This window comes from Theobroma cacao, chromosome 5, assembly GCF_053813885.1.
Source record: "Theobroma cacao isolate CCN51 chromosome 5, ASM5381388v1, whole genome shotgun sequence".
NCBI lineage: Eukaryota > Viridiplantae > Streptophyta > Magnoliopsida > Malvales > Malvaceae > Theobroma > Theobroma cacao.
In genome coordinates, this window is record NC_142643.1 from 31,172,523 (window position 1) to 31,192,748 (window position 20,226).

At 34.1% G+C, this 20,226-nt stretch overlaps 1 protein-coding gene across 1 annotated transcript in view; it reads left to right on the forward strand.

Moving 5' to 3' along the window:
* GLU2 (glutamate synthase 2) overlaps positions 1 to 20,226 on the forward strand; it is a 42,780-nt gene that overhangs the window by 7,916 nt on the left and 14,638 nt on the right. The window contains exons 5-17 of the mRNA XM_018121143.2: positions 217 to 315; positions 727 to 797; positions 1,583 to 1,679; positions 2,414 to 2,506; positions 2,850 to 2,995; positions 10,066 to 10,225; positions 11,197 to 11,307; positions 11,423 to 11,638; positions 12,260 to 12,417; positions 14,743 to 14,872; positions 15,551 to 15,609; positions 15,715 to 15,820; positions 20,116 to 20,212. Of these exons, the coding sequence (XP_017976632.2) occupies positions 217 to 315; positions 727 to 797; positions 1,583 to 1,679; positions 2,414 to 2,506; positions 2,850 to 2,995; positions 10,066 to 10,225; positions 11,197 to 11,307; positions 11,423 to 11,638; positions 12,260 to 12,417; positions 14,743 to 14,872; positions 15,551 to 15,609; positions 15,715 to 15,820; positions 20,116 to 20,212 (1,543 nt within the window). The remainder of the gene's footprint in view (positions 1 to 216; positions 316 to 726; positions 798 to 1,582; positions 1,680 to 2,413; positions 2,507 to 2,849; positions 2,996 to 10,065; positions 10,226 to 11,196; positions 11,308 to 11,422; positions 11,639 to 12,259; positions 12,418 to 14,742; positions 14,873 to 15,550; positions 15,610 to 15,714; positions 15,821 to 20,115; positions 20,213 to 20,226) is intronic.

A 20,226-nucleotide genomic window follows, 5' to 3' on the forward strand; every position in this document is an offset into this window, starting at 1 on the left:
TTTTCTCCAGTAATTATTATCTTCCTGAAATTTCGCATGCTTTCAAGCTGCAAATGATACATATTAGATTATACTATCTTTTAGCCTCTTCAGTGTCATGTCAAGAGTATGGTTCTCATGAGGATTCCTTGACAGATTTTGTTTCCCACGTACTTGTGTTCACTTTAATGCATGAGCTGTCAGCGAATTTTACTTTGTTCTCTTTATTTTGTCCAGTTACTTATACGAAGTGGCCGTACTCCTGATGAGGCTCTCATGATTCTTGTCCCAGAGGCATACAAGAATCATCCAACATTGTCAATTAAATATCCTGAGGTATGTGTTCTGCTATGGGAAAAAAATGGGGTTTTTTTCATTAAACAAATTTTCTTCTCTTAAGTTAGGTATGATTATTTCTCTGAGTTTTACTGATATTATTTTAAATTCTAAGTTATTTTGTTTAGCTAAATTAAATCAGATAAATAATCAAGCCTATACCCATTTGTTTGGTCAGTTGGATGATTGCTAATGATTTACGATTCTTAATTGGGCCTCAACCACATTCAGCACTGTGTCATGCACTCTTTCTTTGTAATGCCTTCCAGCATGAGCCAAAGTTTTTGATAGCATGTTTTATCTAGTGTTTAACATGTATCTATGGTTATCCTACTTCTTGTTTTTAGCAAATTTTATGTGATTTTAATTATATTTCATGTGGACAATACTAAGTTAATTGTTTCTTGTTAGGTTGTAGACTTTTATGACTATTACAAGGGTCAGATGGAAGCTTGGGATGGACCTGCCTTACTCTTATTTAGGTAATACTTTCAGCAACTGATCTACCCATTTAGAGGACTTGTAATTTTGTTATCAATGTCTCCTTGAATGCATAGTGTCTACTAATCTTTTAAATTAACTGAAACAACTAGAACAGTCTGCCTCGTATTACTTGCATATTTCTGTGAAATGCATGATTTTGGTGGAACAGCCACAAATACATACATATGCGTGTGTATGCATGCGTGTGTGCATTTATACTGTTGCAGCTGTTAGCATTCAGTAGCTTGCATTTTGATTGATTCCACAAGATAGCTGGTGCATTAGGAACAGCGTAGTCCTTGGATGGAATGATATTTTTTGGATATGCTTTTCTAGTGATAACTATAGATTTCATTTCTATTTTAATTGGAAAAGGAGTACCTCAGGCTTTAAATTTAAAGATCAGTCAATGTAACTGATACTTTAAGGATGGTAATGCTTCTGATATTACAATCGAGCATGTTGAGTAGATTTGCTGTGGACATTGATAGGTAATACTCTCTCTTTTTTTGGTTTGTGGCTACCCAGTACAATCACAGAATGGTAAAGGAACTAAAGTTTCTAATGGGTGGTTTCAAAAGAGAAAAGTGTATATGAATTGCCTTTGCTATAAACATCAGGTTGTTAACATCAGCTGTATGAGTAGCATAATTTAGTTATAACTAAACTTTTGGCAGACAAATCCTTGTAAATGATTCTGTTGCTTAGTTGCACTTTCCTCTCTCCATTTTCCACAGTTTTTGTTCTATTTTTTAAAGTTGCTACTTTATTTTGTGTGGCTCAGTGATGGAAAAACTGTTGGGGCATGTCTTGATCGGAATGGACTTCGCCCTGCTAGATATTGGCGGACAATTGACAATGTTGTATATGTTGCATCTGAGGTGTGTTTTGATCCTTTAATGCTTTCAGTTCCTATGATTGATAGTAGTCAGAATCCAACTCTGTCCAATAGCAGTTTAGAAATTGGCTTTCAGAAACATAGAAGTTAAAACATTACTTTTGACTGGGAAACTTAATCTGGTGTTGGTGACTGCAATGTCCTGGGGAATCAAAATGAAATCTATTTTCATTAAAATAAGCTGTCTTAGTTCACACTACAAATAAACGGTTGTTGCACTTTAGATAGTATCAAAGGATGAAATTTTCTGTCTCAATATAAGCAAGCAAAATAGTATACATAATAAATGGAGTTAGAAGAGTAAATATTGAATGATATTAAGGCAATATGATGAGATCATTATTATGTACATAATAAATGGAGTTAGAAGAGTAAATATTGATTGATATTAAGGTAATATGATGAGATTTCAATTTTCTGTGAAGTAACATGCTTTGATGATTTCTGTGTTGAAAAGAAGTGACTCTGCTTAAAGAGGCATATGAGCGAACCTTTCAGATTTTCTGTCTAACTTTAAGTCATTTTAGATGTCAAATGACCTAAACTTCTGTACTTTTTTGTCTTGTTGCACATAGAAATGATATTTAGAATATTGCTATGTGCATATAAAATGGCAAATATTTGTTAGATTTCATATCTCTTGTTGGTGTTTATGTGATTTGCTTCAGGTTCTGGATCACTATATAATAACGATGACCCTACTTTTGTTCTTATTAGGTTGGTGTTTTACCAGTGGATGATTCAAAAGTTACCATGAAGGGTCGTTTAGGTCCTGGCATGATGATATCTGTTGATCTATTAAATGGTCAGGTTTGTATATCAATTTATTGTGGTTTGATATGGTGCCTGTCCAACTTTTTCCCTGAAATTGTTCATAATGATTATTTGTGATCATTGTCTGTTCATTTATATCAACGCTCTCTCTCTTTTTTTTTTTTCTTTCTTTTTGGGTTTCTTTTGGTAAATTATTTTTATGTCATTAAAATCGACCTATGTGATATTGGGGTTTATGATATGTTTTTTCTTCTGTAATTGTTTTTTTTTTTAATTTTTTAATTTTGCTTCCTAAGGATCTGTAAATGCTCAAATACTGAGCAATTTAACCATTATGCTTCAAGATACTCTTTTACATCTTAAGTACTTTAATTTTTAGGTGTATGAGAATACAGAGGTTAAAAGGCGAGTGGCTGCATCAAATCCATATGGAAAATGGCTTAGTGAAAACATGCGATCCTTGAAGCCAGCAAATTTTCTCTCTGCAACAATTTTGGACAATGAAACTATCTTAAGACGCCAACAGTAAGCATTCTAATTCCATTGGATACTTTGAGATGTCCTAGTATTTTGTGGTGGTCTTGTGCTGAATGCAAATGAGATTGATTTTAATTCCTTTGGTTCTCTTAGCCTCTTACACACTCATAGCTACTGATCTCTTATGAGAGCTTTTATTTAATTTTATTCTTGACTGATGTGTCTCAAGTGGTGATATCTTTGATTTGGATCATTGCTTCTGTAATTCTGCATGCTTGAAACAAGTTACATCCTTTGTCAACTAAGAGCAAGACCATATCTAAGGAAAGCTTCGTCATTCTAGCAGAGGTTTTACCGGCTTATTGAAGGTTGGCTATGAACTTGAGAATCACATTCCACAGTATTTTCTTAGTGAGATGTAAAATTTCTAAAGGTATCCATCAAAAACTAATTTAGTTGTCATGGATTTGATTGCCATATGGAGAAACTATGGTGTCTATTTAGTAAAATGTGCTTCTTGATCAGCCCTTTTACCATGGCCAAGAGGTTTGGCAGCTCATGGATCTGCTTAGAGCCACATTGTCAGGAAAATCATATGAATCGAATAGCTGATGTGGAACAAGTAGGGGAAAGAGATAGAAAATAGAAATTTATAGGAAAATCAGATTTTTAGACAGAAGCAAATAGGGAGGAACAGAGGAAACTGAGACAAGCAATAGAGGTGGAAAATCCCAATAACCAATATAAAAAAATCTCAATATTCAATAATCAAAACCTAATTAAAACTAAAATAACATAGGTGTTTATAGCTAAACCCAAAACCCTATAAAGTGCAAAATACCAAAGATAACCCTAAAACCCTAACACTTGTGAAAGAAGTAAATACTAATTAATATAAAATAACCTTATTATTCTAAAATATTCTAAATATTTTGGAAAGATACAATTAAACCTATAAAATATAAAATAAAGTCCTAAATAATTGAATCTCTCAACTAGGATATCTTCTTCCTCCATCATTAGCAAAGTGGTTCCTCAGTTTATACTGATATGTAGAAAAGAAAAACTATCTTAGATTTTACATTTGCAAGGTTTAGTAATTTTACATTTCTTTGCCGAGAAAACTTAAAATATTTATTATCATATTCCTGTATAGGCATAGGTATAATCAGATTCTTCAAGGTGACTTAATAAAGCTCAAAAATGGAGAATGAAATAGTGCAGGATATGGGAATACTACATCTAATTTTGTTTTTTACATTTCTTTGCTGAGAAAACTTAAAATATTTATTATCACATTCCTGTATGGGCATAGGTATAATCAGATTCTTCAAGGTGACTTAATAAAGCTCAAAAATGGAGAATGAAATAGTGCAGGATATGGGGATACTACATCTAATTTTGTTACCCCTTTCATATTTGGTTAAGGGTTAGTAACATGCAAAGATGTGCTTCTTCCCTCTCATTAAACAGAAATTCTCAAAACTCTTGCTGACTTTAGTCTTAGATAACTGTTATTTAGGAAGAGAAAACTCAGCATCTTTCATTCATAATACATCATCTATATATACAGCCTAAACATCTATAAAATAGGAAAAGAATAAAGAAAATAAAATCCCTATAATTATGATGATTCCCAATCCCTATAATTATGGTGATTTCTAATTCCTATAATCACGTTTATTAATAAAAGAATATTTACACATTTCCTATTCTATAACACACCCCCTCAAGCGGGAGCATAGATGTTAATCATGCCCAGCTTGCTATGAATATAATCAACTTGAGGTCCATTCAACGCATTTGTGAAGATATCTCCTAGTTGGTCTTCAGTTTTAACATATCTTGTAGAGATGAACTTATGCTGAATCTTTTCACGAACAAAATGACAGTCAATTTCAATATGCTTATTTCGTTCATGAAACATGGGATTGGAGGCAATATGGAGAGCAGCTTGATCATCACACCACAGCTTTGCCGGCAAAAAAGACTTAAGACCAACTTCACTTAATAGCTGATACATGAATACTGCCTCACACACTGTTTGTGCCATAGCTCTGTATTCTGATTTTGCACTAGACCGAGATACTACATTCTGCTTCTTGCTTTTCCATAAGACTAGATTTCCTCCAATAAAAACACAATATCTCGTAGTGGATCTCCTATCACTCTTGGAACTTGCCCAATCTGCATCTGAAAAACATTCAATATTAGTGTGTCCATGATTTCCATAAAATAAACCACATCCTGGAGCCCCTTTCAAATAACATAGGATTTGTTTCAAATCTGTCCAATGGTTAATTGTTGGATCAGACATGAACTGATTGACAACACTAACAGAGTATACAATATTAGGACGAGTCACTGTAAGATAATTCAATTTTCCAACCAGCCCTCTATACTTTTCAGGGTCTTCAAACAATTCACCATCTTTTGTAAGTTGCAAATTAGGAGTCATTGGTGCATTACACAGCTTAGCACCCTATTTTCCTATCTCAGTCAACAAGTTAAGAACATATTTTCTTTGAGACAAGAATATACCTTTCTTACTCCTTGTCACCTCAACACCCAAAAAATACTTCACAACCCCAAATCTTTTGTCTGAAATTAGGTATGAAGAAAGGATTTGAGAGATAAAATACCTGCAGTCACTCCCAGTAATGACAATATCATCAACATACACTACTAGTAAGATTATGCCTGCCTCGGACTGTTTATAAAACACTGAGTGATCACACTTGCTCTTTTTCATCCCAAACTCCTGAACTGCCTCACTGAATTTGCCAAACCAAGCATGAGGGCTTTGTTTCAGGCCATACAAGCAGTTTTGAAGATGACAGACTTTCCCATACTCCCCCTGAGCAACAAACCCAAGTGGTTGCTCCATATACACTTCGTCTTGGAGGTCACCATGTAAAAAAGCATTCTTGATATCTAATTGATGTAAAGGCCAATCATAAGTAGCCACCATAGAGATGAATAAACGAACAGAGGTAAGTTTAGCTACTGGAGAGAAAGTAACAAAATAATCAATACTATAAGTCTGGGCATACCCTTTAGCTACAAGACTAGCCACTGATCCATTAGGATCTACCTTTACAGCAAGCACCCATTTACACCCAATAGCTTTCTTCCCAGCAGGCAAATCTACCGAATCCCAAGTACAGTTACCATCTAGAGCCACCATCTCCTCTACCATAGCAGCACGCCAGCCAGGATGGGACAAGGCTTCATGAACAGTTTTAGGAATTGAAATAGAATCCAAAGATGCAACAAATGAACTAGAAGAAAAAGACAAGTGATCATAAGAAACAAATGATGAAATAAGATAAGTACACTGACATTTACCTTTGCGAAGAGCAATAGGGAGATGAAGACTAGGCTCATGATCATTGGAGACTAGATTTGACGGTGAAGGGACTGGTAAAGGGCATGTGGTTTGAGCCTCTGGTCGTTTGGAATAGACATGGACAATAGGTGGCTGAGCAGGTGCAGGAGCAGTTGCAAGAATATCTGTGGTATTGACAGAATGGGTTATAGTATAAACTAGTAGATCATCTTCCTCCCCCTGACTATCATAACTAGAAAATGAGGAAAAGAAAGGAGTATTTTCAAGGAAATTGACATTTGCAGAGACAAGATATCAGTTAAGAGTAGGAGAATAACATCTGTAACCTTTCTGAAGGCGGGAATACCCAAGGAAAGCACACTTGAGAGATTTTGGATCTAATTTGGTGACCTGGGGACAAACATCACGAACAAAACATGTACTACCAAATATCCTAAGTTCAATAGGAAACAAAGACTTGGAAGGAAAGAGCACAGTATAGGGAATATTACCATGAAGGACAGAGGAAGGCATTCGATTAATCAGAAAACAAGCTGTGGAGACAGCATCAGCCCAAAACTGTTTGGAACTTTCATCTGAAAAAGAAGTGCTCGAGCTACCTCAAGGAGATGTTTATTTTTCTCTCGGCAACTCTATTTTGAGAGGGTGTATCAATATAAGAAGATTGATGGAGAATGCCATTCTGAATCATATAGGACTGAAATTTATCGAAAAAATATTCTTTGGCATTATCAATTCGCAGTTTGCGCACAGAAACATTAAATTGTGTTTTTATTTCAGCACAAAAGACACAAAAAATAAAGAATAACTTAGAACGATTTTTCATTAAATATCGCCAAGTGACATGAGAATAGTCATCAACAAAAGTAGCAAAGTATTTAAAACTAGATTTAGACACAATAGGACAAGGACCCCAAACATCAGAATGGACTAACTCAAAAGTGGACACAGCCCGTTTATTGACTCTAGACACTGAAGGGAGACGATGATGTTTGGCAAACGGACATGACTCACAATCCAACGAAAATACATTTTGAAATTGAGGATATAATTTTTTTAAGGAAGATAGAGAAGGATGTCCCAACCGACAATGCACCTCAAAAGGGGTCAATACACTTGAACAAGCAATGGATCTCGGCACCTGTGTGTCAAGGTAGTAGAGACCTCCAGACTCACAACCTTTACCAATAATCTGCTTCGTCGCAAGATCCTGAAATAGACAAAAATTGGGAAAAAATGAGATGCAACAATTCAAGGCACGAGTGAGTTTACTAACAGAGATTAGATTAAAAGAAAACTTAGGTGGATTTAAGACATTGGACAATGAAATTGATGGAGTTGGATTAATAGTTTTAGAACCAAGAACACAAGAGGTTGATCCATCGGCTAAAGTAACATTAGAGGAGGTTGTATGTGATTGGAAAGTGAAAAAAAGATTTGAATTACCTATCATATGATCTAGGGCACCAGAATCAATGACCCATTTGGATGATGAGGAAATAAGACATGTAGTGGAGTTACCTGACTCAACAATAGCTGTGATAGTAGTGGATTTTAATGATTCTTGGTACTGAGAGAATTGAGCAAATTCATTTGCAGAAACTAGAATAGTCTTATCAGAAGATGAAGTATTAGAAGCTGCAACATTTGCTGATTGACCTTGATGAGACTTATTTTGGAGTTTCCTACAAAAACGCTTTGTATGGCCCTACTTATGATAGTAATAGCACACAATTCCTCTTGACTCTCGACTACGACTATCAACATCTCGATTACGATTGCCCGTTCCTCTTCCTTTGTTTCCACTTATATTATTCTGACGACTAACAAGAGCACTGTTATTAGTTTGAGCCAATGTGAAACTAGAGCTTTCTGTACAAAATACTCTGGTAAAGGTGTCATGCAAAGAGGAGATCTCGGAACCAGAAAGAATCTGAGATTTGACAATCTCAAGCTCTAGAGGGAGACCCGCAAGAAAACTGATAACCACCATTTGCTCCCGTTGAGCCTGCTGAACCTTCACATCAGGACTAAAAGGCAACAAAACGTTAAGCTCCTCATAAATTCTTTTAAAATCCATAAAATAGGTTGTGAGAGACCTATCTTGTTTCTTTGCACGATAAAAAGCTTTACATACCTCATAAATACGAGAGATATTCCCTTTACCAGAATATAAAAAATCTAAATAATCCATCAACTCTTTAACGAACTCACAATGATTAATCAGGCTAATGATCTCACTATTAATGGAATTTCAAATCTGGAGGAACAGCCGTGCGTCTTCCCTCATCCAGGTTTGCCTTGTATTATCAGTAGGAGGATCATTAGTAATATGATCATCCTTATCAATGCTTCTTAAATAGACCCGAATTGTCTTGCTCCAATCCAAATAATTGGAACCATTAAGTTTATGCTCTGTGATCTTTGTCATCACAGGAATCACATCAGCCACTACCATTGATTTTTTCTTTGGCACAGACTCTGCCATCTTGAAAACCCAGTAACAAAACCCAACAAGAATACCAAACTATCTTATTGAAACCTTCCGGTGTGAAGACCAGAAGAGAAGACCGGAGTGAACCTCCGATAGATGGCCGGCGTGTGGAACAGAACCAGAAACTAAGAACTCTGTTTCAAAGGAAACAGATCTGCCAAAGCAGCTCTGATACCATGTTATTTAGGAAGAGAAAACTCAGCATCTTTCATTCATAATACATTATCTATATGTACAGCCTAAACATAACTAAAATAGGAAAAGAATAAAGAAAATAAAATTCCTATAAATAAAATTCCTATAATTATGATGATTCCCAATTCCTATAATTATGGTGATTTCTAATTCCTATAATCACGTTTATTAATAAAGAATATTTACACATTTCCTATTCTATAACAGTAACCTAAGATTATTATGGTATATGAGATGAATTATCACCATTGCTTTCCTTTCTAAATGGCTGTTTGTAATCATAAAATGAAAGGTAAATAATGTGGCGGTATTTAAGTATAATTAAGAAATGTAGGGAAGGTTTATTGAATTTAGAGTCTGCTTTATGAGTTTTTTTTTGTTTTATTTTTTTCTATTTTATAAATTGAAGAGAGAATTATGATCAATGGAGTGTTGGGACAGTGTGGTGAATTGAAGAATGCTTTATAATGGGTGAGGAGAAAGTTGGTGTAAGGTAATACTCACTCTCTTATAAAATTGAAATGATAAGGGGGAAATAGTTTTATAAGGATTAACATTTTTGTCTGAGTGGTATTGCTATTGCAATAGACACATGGCATTTACATTTTTTACCCTGGTCATTTAGAGGTTTAAAAGGTTCAAAAACAATGGAGAAAACGAAAAAAGAGATCAGTGCTCAGAATTAGATGTTTGAACGATAAAAACATGTTTTGCATGGAACAACATCTTGATTCAAGCTTCATGCATTTATATTTTGGCATTTTTGCATATTTCTATTTATCACGTGGCAGGGCATTTTGAAAGAGCCGTAGGGTGGTTAAACAAATTACAGCTAGCGTGCTTAACAAGTTTATGCCTGTGTACTTATATGGTATTTTTATATGAGCGTGGTTTAAACGCACGGTTGTAGATGCTCTGAATGTAATGTAAAAATCATCTTGTTAGTTCCTGGTATGTTGAGTTTGATTGAGCTTTATTGAAGTATCGTGGTTTTTAATGACCATAACTTAGTCATTATTATCAAATATGCAATATTGATGACTTGAACTATTCTCATTACATTTATATGTGATGTCTCAGGGCATTTGGTTATTCTAGTGAGGATGTTCAGATGATTATTGAGACTATGGCTGCACAAGCGAAGGAACCTACATTTTGCATGGGTGATGATATTCCATTGGCAATATTGTCTCAAAAGCCACATATGCTTTATGATTATTTTAAGCAGCGGTTTGCACAGGTTTGTTAGAATTTTAAACAAGTTAATGAACTTATAAATTTGCGACCTTTGTTCATTATGTCATTGCATTCCTTCATTGGTGTTTAGTTTCATTATACTTTAATTATTAGACTTATAAGTCCTACAATTATATGGTTTTTTAAGTGTTCAATTTTACCTTTATATTTCCTTTTCGAAGCTAGCATTCCCCTTAGTCTTTCTTTTTCCATATTTTTTGGACAAACCTTGGTCTTTCTTCTGTCAGTCTTTATGCATAATTTTTGTTGAAGATGCAAAAGGAATATTTGCATTACATGCTTGACATTGAATTTGATTAAACATATAAGACCAATGTTGGGAGATTATGCACTTACTGATGAGAAACTCTAGACCATTGTTTAAGCTCAAGATTTTGCATGCAAGATAATTGAGTGCTTTGCACTGAGGTAAGGAACAAAATTGCTCGACAGAGGCCCGAAAATGATGCAGACATTACTGTTTGTGGGTTCATAAGCAACCTGCCCCTCCCTCCAAATTGTCCCAACAGAAAAATGAAAAATCTTGTTGTCTTGAATGTTATTTTCTCCTTTCTTCTTCATCTTGCCTATTGGAGGGAGGAGAAGAAAAAAGTACAAAAATGAAAAGGAACATAAATTTTTAAGAAACTCTGCAAGGATATTGGAAATTGACACTAAAAGCATATACTTTGTCACATTTCTAGAGGATTACTATTTAGTTCTTTTTTTCTTTTTGGGGGTGGTAGGGGCCTCAACTAAGGGCCATAGATTGAAGACTTTCATTGATATTATTTATCCAAACCTTTATTGCATGACATTCTGTTTCATGGAACATCAAAACTAGCACAGCACCTTTGCTTTCAAATTTAATCTGATAAATAATTTGGCATTCCATGTCGTAGTAAAGTTTATTTTATGTATCCAATGTTTTGACTTCAATTGCTTTTCCTAATTTTTGGTACTGTTTATGTGCAGGTCACAAATCCAGCCATTGACCCTCTTCGAGAAGGACTAGTTATGTCTCTTGAAGTCAATATTGGGAAACGAGGAAATATATTGGAGGTTGGACCTGAGAATGCTTCTCAGGTTTGTACATTTCCCATATTCATATTTGATGTCATCAAATGATTACTTCAAATTTTAGATCATTTAAATTTTAATTATTTTCCAACTAGCATAATTAGTTGTTGTCCTGAAGCAGGTCACTATGTCTAGTCCAGTACTAAATGAAGGGGAACTCGAGTCATTGTTAAAGGATCCCCAACTAAAGGCCAAAGTCTTGGCAACATTTTTTGATATTCGTAAAGGGGTTGAAGGTTCATTGGAAAAGACACTTTACAAACTCTGTGAAGCTGCTGATGAAGCTGTTCGTACTGGTTCCCAACTGCTTGTGCTGTCTGATCGTGCTAATGAGCTGGTATACCCGATTATATACTCATATGAAACCTTATGAATCAACATAACATCTTGTGCTGTGAGAAATAGTTTAGCTCTCATCTAGGTATGTAATTATTAAAGGCTACTGATTCCATATACTTTCAACAACTGATTATAATAGAATTTTCTATTTCTTGATTGTTGTGTTATCAAGTGCATTTTGGGATTCCTTTCTGTTGTTAGTATATGGGACAAACATTACTGCTGATGTAGTTGTCACCTGAATTTTATTCAACCGTCCAGCTCAGCTTCATTAAATATGTGAAGTTCTGTGCCGTCTAGGATTTGGTAAGAGGGCATGCTTTGTTACATAATAGGGGAGGCTAAGAATCTACATCTTCATTTTGTCATTTAATGTGGCTGTGTAAACATATGCATTAATTGTTATTTGTGAGTTCTTTTTATACTTGGTTATTGCATCTCTGTTGTTTTTGTCTTTATATTTTGTGTATTATAAGAGTTCTGGATATATGTACCTTGTAACTTACTGGTGTTGTTGTAATCTCTTTTCAAAATTGGCTTCTTCCCTTTCCTTTGATCTTATAGACCTCTGACAGAACTTTATTCTGGATGTCTTTTTCCTTTTCCCCTACCTCTCCAGGAAGCAACTCGGCCTGCAATTCCAATACTTCTAGCTGTTGCTGCTGTTCATCAACATCTTATTCAAAATGGTCTGCGGATGTCAGCTTCCATAGTTGCAGATACTGCTCAGTGCTTCAGCACACACCAATTTGCTTGTTTAATTGGATATGGGGCAAGGTCTGTTCTCTTTCTTTATTTGAAGCCTCTTAAGTAATAATTTACTTTTTTTTTTTTTGGTTTTAGTGAAAAGCATAAAGTATAGTCCCAGAGGTGGGTGATGGAAGTGGATACTTCACTGACTTGTCACTTAGCTAGATATCGTAATTAGCTAGATATGGTGGACGTACTTTAACTGTGCTGAATGGTCCTCAAGATTGTAGTATATGCGAGTACTAGATGGTTTTGTAGCAGTGTAGGAGCCTAGGTCCTGATGTCAAGCTCTTTTATAAAACTTGCTTGGTAAAAGAGAAATGCTATTTCATTGAAAAAACTTACTTAAAAGTTCCTGCTGTAGTTGCTTTTCTTGAACTGACAGTATCACAGGGGCAGATTCTCATGAATGAGAGCCTAGGAAAGATGTAAGATGTTTTTGTACCTGCAGTTTATGCAGAAGAGATGGATGGACTGTGAACCCTTGTCAATGATTTCATTGGTTTTCTTTTATTTTTCTTGTAAGAGATGATGCTAGATATTAAACTTTGGTTACAATTTTATTTGTTTCTTTTTTCATGAAATTTCCCTGATAGTTTACATCATGCAATATTTTTGCATCCCTAGGATTTTAAGATAACACTTATGTCTCTTTTAGTTATAGCAAATTGTTTCCTGATCCAAAGGGACATACAAATATTTAGAATAATAGGAAAGGAAAGTTTTCAAGAAAAGGTTGTAGTCAATTAGAGTATGCCACCACGAGAAGCATATACTTCTATTTAGGTGCATTTGCTTGCACATGTTTTGAACAAAGGTTTGTGTCATTTGATCAATTTACAGTTGATGTTTGAGGCAAATGCATAAGTTTCATGGAAAGAATAACAATATGAAGTTCCATAGTGTAATATTCATCACATAAACCATTGCATGGTAAAATAAGAGTAGGCCTAAGCCTAACTACATGGTGAAAAATATAATTCACAATTTTCCTGTAACTTTCGTCTGTTTTACTTGCTTCAAGATAGGTGCCTAATTTATAAACTGTTCATTTCAATTTTTTAGTTGAAGCTTCGTTCTTGTCAATGTTCACTTAGTAAGAAGTTTTATGATTTGAGGTGTGGTGATAAGGTGCTGATACCATTTATTGGAGATGTGAACAATAACTAGTTTGTGCTCAACTCTTTTATAAGTTTCTTTGTGCTTGTGGTGTTATGGTACAGAAATTCCCATGGTGATCTGGAAGGTCTTTACTTATTTTCTTCATTTGTTTTGATTGGGGTGTTGCATTTATGCTACTGAAAACTTGATTAAACAAAGACTAGCAGTCATTTAGTTGGTTTTATATAAGTGGGAAAGATGAGAAGACCAACAACATTGTTTTTTGTTCTGTTGCTGCAGAAATATAATGAATGGTTTTCTAACTCTATTCTTTACTGGATGATGCCTAAAACTGTAATTGGGTTTGCAGAGAGTCGCAGTTATCTACTTTTTGATGGCTTAAACATTATTACTTGGAAAACGGTGGACGTTTACTGGTTTTGTTTGTTGATGAATGGAACACTCTGTCGTGGACTTTGAATCTTGAATTGGGATTCTTATTGTTGGTCTCCCTTTCTGAGAGCTCTATTAGTTTTTGTTTTTTTTTAAATTAAATATAATGTTTAGATTTTAGCCTTTTTTGGTTTCATCTTTTTCGAAAGGTGCTCTCTTTTTAACTTCTCATGTTGTACATAGGTTTTAAACCTTTTAGCATTTATTTATTGATTTGTTCCTGGAAAAAGAAAAAAAAAGTGAACTTTTTTTAGAGAAATATAGGGGAATGATCTTGGGATGTTTCCTTGATTATGTGTAACCAATCACCATTTATTTGAGGTGTTGGCTTGAGCTTGACCTTTTGGCTTACTGGCCTCTATGTACTATGATTTGTTTAAAATTTGAGATGAAATAGAGTGAAGAATAATGAAGTATTTCCTTTTCTCTTTCATCCACAATCTTCATTTTTGCCTTTGATAGTTTTTTGCAATAATTATTAATGAGAAAAGAACATTTACACATTGGTACACTCTGTTGCAAAATCATTATTTATTTAGGAGCTTTTATATTTTTTGGAGGCTACCTCTCTCTGTTTCAATTTTTCTCATTGTTTAGCATGGTTGATATAGACTTATCTCAGGAGGTTTCATATCCATCTTGATCAAATTTGTTTTGTTTTGTTTTATTTCTTGGGTTCTGTTTTTTGGTTCATGATGCTTGCCTTATCAAAAATGCTAAGTTGTACTGGATTGAAACCTTTTTTGTCTTTATTATCCTGAAAGTGCATCACTTTTTTCCTTAATATTTTTTTTGCAGTGCTGTGTGTCCATACTTGGCATTGGAGACTTGTCGGCAGTGGCGTTTGAGTGCTAAAACAGTAAATTTGATGCGGAATGGAAAGATGCCAACTGTGACAATTGAGCAGGCTCAGACCAACTTTTGCAAGGTCAGTATATATCCAATGGTACAAAAATTTTTGGGATCTTATTTTGTTGTCTTGTCCTACAGGAATTTTGGCATCTACATCTTGCTATGTTTTATATTCTCACTACTAATTTTCTTATATTTGCATGTCACAAAATAGCAAATGGGTGATATTGGTAAGAAAAACAGCTACTATCTATGCACTAGTATAAAATAGGGATATAATACAGTATGGATATACGGATATGATTCTTCTCCAATAACATGATGTGAAACAGCAGGAGAAGACAGACAGAGAAACATTTTTTCTAGTATTTAGCCAGAAATATAACTTCAATGTAAAACATAGGTCAAATTTTGGAATTTGTTTTTCTGGGTTTAGTTTTTGAAAATTTTTTGTTGCTGTTAAGTTTTTCATGATCCAATCTTTGAGTTGCTATTGACCTTAGTTGTCAATTTTACATAATCTACAATTAAATCTTGTTTTAGGCTTGGCTAAGCTTAATTTATTTCAAATTCTGAAGGGACCTTAAACTGCTGCCATAATGTTCTCTTCCTTGTTTTTAATGTGAAAAACCATAGCACTGACCTTTTCTTTGTGTTTTTGTGTGTGTATTGAGTGAGAGAGAGTTTTATGTTGCTTTTACATCACAGTTTGTCTTACATTTTGTATATATGCTCATTATTTGTCATGATCTAGGCAATTAAAGCTGGTCTTCTCAAAATTCTTTCTAAGATGGGCATCTCGTTGCTTTCAAGGTATGAGTTTTGAATGGGAAAAAGTTAATAATATGGATTTTGAATACCTTGTTATTTGTTTTATTTATTTGGACAATTGACTAACTGTCATTATTCTCTGTTTAGTTATTGTGGTGCACAGATATTTGAGATTTATGGACTGGGGAAGGAAATAGTTGATTTTGCATTTTGTGGGAGTGTTTCAAAGATTGGTGGATTAACTTTTGATGAGGTTAGAAAGACAACTTGCTCTTTAAATTGAATAGTTCCTGTGATCAGAAAATTTGTGATTCTACAATGTCTTTTGTTATTTTTCCTTAGAACTCATTCAAGACAATGCTAAGATGACACTGTCAATGTTGTGGTTTTATATTGATAATTGTGTTTCTCATGTGTAATGCAATTAGGCCTTACAGGAAAATACCTTGGTTGGAGGTGATTGTGTCAGAAAAATTCAACTAGTGCAGTGTGGTAGAAATAATGGATTGTCAAATCAAGATTCCTATTATGAATCATTATCTTATGTTGTAGATTTGAGATTGAGAATAGAATGATATTGTAAAATGCGGTAAAAATTTTAAGGTTAATATAATGAACATTTACACGCGCAAAATAAACAAAATACAAAAAAATGTTATATCTATTAATAGTATTTAGTGATTAAGTGGCATAAATTGTAAACGGATTATATAATCTATACTGTATTGTATTGTACAAGTATAGGGCTGCATTTATAATTGTATATAAATTGACAGAGCTGTATACATTATTTTAGATAAAAAAAAGAAACTCAACTTTAAAACTTAAAAAATCAAAACATGAAATAGAGCGTCAAGGGCAATTATGCAAACACCCATGTCGAAGACTGAATTCTTTTTCTGGCCAGAAACATGGAGGATTGAATTGGAGTTCTCTAGTTTTATTCAGCAACATGGGTTTTATAGAAACCTGCTGAATTTCTTCTCCTTTGGGTTTCAGAACAAATAAAATAAGAAGAATAGATTCTGTAAAAGAAGGAAAGGGGGAAGATCATGACAACTGTTCAACTCAAAAGAAAATTTTCAAAATATAAATGGGGTAATACAAAAGCCCGCTTCAATCTGGAACAGACCAGCAAAAGTGAATTGCACTGAATCAGATGAATTGGGCAATTCACATCAATTGGATAGTGAATCGAACAATTCACCTTCATATATGAATTTTACAATGATTCAATTCATTTAGTTATAGAATCAATTGAATCATACGATACATCAATTGAATCATACGATACATATTATGTATCATACGATTTTAATAAAACTATGGATGTGACTTTGTCATTTGAGATGCAAGAGTTCTTTTGTGGAAAGAGGATTCTTGATATTATTGCTATCAAAGATTGTTCACTGGAATTTGAAGTGGTAGATTACGCGTCAAAAGACAAAAGTTGCTGCATTTTGCTTCACTATCTCAATAAATATTTTGGGTCTTTGAACCTTAGCTTACATGCCACAAACAAGTTTCCATACTACCTAACAGACTTCTTCACCAGTCACTATCACTTTTGAAAATGAGTTAGACACATCACCAGGACACTGGAACTTTTCTTTGCAAGATGCAGATCAAATTTGCTATTCTGTAGTATACATAGACATTAGTTTTATTGTCTTTTCTTGAAACAGATTGCTTTGTTAACCTCTTGGGTTTGGACTCAGAGATATGCTGATCTTTCTTTACAAGTTGAGGTTTCTAGCATTTTCTGTGATTTATGGAGTTGCATAGAAATTGCCATTTTTTATTCTATGACAACATTCTTCCTGTCCTAATGGGGTTTGTTTGCAAAAACTCAAGGAATAGCCTCTGTTCATCAGCTGTCCAACATTAAGAAAGTTTTTGATTAGGTTAGGAACATTAACAGATGCATGAGTAAATATGCTTTTGTATACATCAAAAATGATGACTTCTTTTCCCTTCACTTTTTTCAAAGGTACTCTGTACAGGCATAATTGTTCGACATCACAAACAGGTTGCAATTTCCGGTCAAATAACTACTTCGTCTGCTCGCCAAAACACTATATAACACTTCTCTTTTTCAACAAACAAGCATAAAGGGTTTTCATCGTAGCTTCTTCATCATTGTATGTTCAAGATCAGCTTGATGTCCAAAATTATTTATGATTCTAATGCTGTTTATATTGAATTTTATTATATGAAAAATTAAGCTAATAAGTAATAACAGATCATTCATTGTTGGTAATTAGGCAAAATTTCTCCATCACTAGATTGTTTGTTGTCTTTTTTTAATTGGGATTTCTTAAAATTTTTAACTTTCTTATAATTCCAAAATTGTGATTTTCATGGAATATTTTATGCTTTATTTATTTATTTTGTTTTTTTTTTTTTTGAAGAATTAGAGTCAGAAACCATAATTCATTCAACTTTGTTTTGCTTTGAATTGCAGTCCTTATCTTTCCTTTTAATGGTGCACCATTCATTTGATATTTGAATAGTTTCTCCTAAAAAATCTGAGAAAACTTCCTGTCAGTTTTGTTTGCAAAACGCTGACCCGCAGTTCAACAATATGCTCAATGTTCTTTGTTCATAAGATTTCAAGGAGGTCACCTATTGTTCAAGGGATACCTTGTTGAGGCTTTTGTTCTTCTCAATTACAACTATATGATCAGACTTTTCTACTAAGATAAGCATGGATTTTCAAATAATCTGCTTATTTGCAGTACTTTAACTATAAATTCTCATTTGATTGACTTGAAGAAGTTTTGAAAGAAAAAATATTCTTCCACTGATTTGAAATTTTACAACTTCATCAAACTCTCTTCTGGAGATTACTACCTTCATATCACTTTCAAACTCTTGCTGTAAAATCTGCCAAGAATTCTTGTGTTTGGGATCAAGGATGATTGTTGGAAAAAATCTCATTATTGATTCCCTGCAAGAAAGTCAGGGCCCTTGCATCCAATATTGGATTATACTTAAGTAAATTGCTTCTGTGCGTCACTATAAATTGCTTACTCGCAGGCACAATATGGCAACTTCAAGAAACCCCAATAAATTCTGAGTAGAGAGAGTGCATTTTAATCTTCCAATATATCATAAAGTAATATAGCTGGATAAGGCTTCACATTCCTTTCCCATCCCACCCTAATGCCCAGACACGAACTTAGGACCTCAACATCTGTAAAGCAGAGGTATCTCCAAGTCATGTAGTCATCCATGATTTTTTTTATTTAAATAGGAATTTTTTTTTTTACAGAAAAACGAGCTCTTTTTTTTCTTCAAGCACAAAAGTTATTGAAAATGCATCAGCATCAGAACTTAATACATGTTTTGGGTCTGATAAACCTGAGATTACATTGCACAAAAACTGGTTTTATAGTGAACTTCAGAGGCTTTTAGACTAATTGTAATGACCCTTGTCATTAATTTCTGAACAATATCACAGAGATACGTATTCATCATTGGATACCTGCTTGACTTTGGAAGACTTGCCTGTAGCCTTCGGAAGACTGACAGCCAGGTGGATGACAGTCACCAGAAAGATCTCACATTACTGTTTCCTACTAATAGTTGAACTAGTTTTAGTGGTGAGACTTCTTACTACAGGATTCAGCTCAATGCAGATTAAACTAAATTGATGGATTCAGTGATTGGATTAGAACATTTGGTGTCTTTTCTGCACTTGTTGTCAACTTTTCATGGAAATTGATTTTAAATGGGTCCTTTCTTCGTTCAACTAAAAGTTTCATGGCTTGTCGTGAACTTTTATGGATAGTGATAGGTTTGAGGTGTATCTTATTTCAAAAAGAACTGCTGATTTAAGAAAGTGGTTTGTAGCTTTTTCTTGCACTGAAAACTTAAAAGCATAAGGATGCAGCCAAGGTTTAGCTATGAGATTACACTGGACTAACTTAATTGTAACTTCTAGCCATATCATTTAGTAAGTTACCAAATCTGTTGGTCAATATCAATGCTCTTAACTATTACCAGTCTGAAGAGAAGTTGGCACCCCATTGGTGCCCTTTATTGCTTGGCTTTTCATTTGTCAAATAAGAAAACCAGTCACTATTGTACTTTGACATTGATGCTTAGAAGGATGATGCAGATTAAATGATTAAATTATTTTGAGATTAATTTTGTTATATTTTATGGGCTCACACGCAATTCTTATATAGTTAATGGCATTTTCTGCTATTTTTATTATGATTGCTTATTTACCAAGCTGTAGGGTTTATGGGGAACTGTACAAGTACCTAGGTTCTTCCCGTTCTAGGTAACTTTTGATTGAAAATATTGAGGCATTGAGATTTTGAATTCCCTTGGTTTTGAAAATTCTCTTCAAATCATTTGAGTTTCTTGTGATTTTTTTCATTTTGTTTCCCTCTATCTCTACATCAGGTGGCATACTTAATTTGTTTAAGTTCTTGCATTCTTCAGCCATTTTAATCTCATTTTGTTGGTTAAGGTGTTATTATGCCGTTTACTGCTGTCTCCATTGATGTCATTTTTGGCAAATCCTATTGTTTACAGTTGGCAAGGGAGACTTTGTCTTTCTGGGTGAAGGCTTTCTCTGAAGATACAGCAAAAAGATTGGAAAATTTTGGATTTATACAATTCAGACCTGGAGGTATCACTTATATA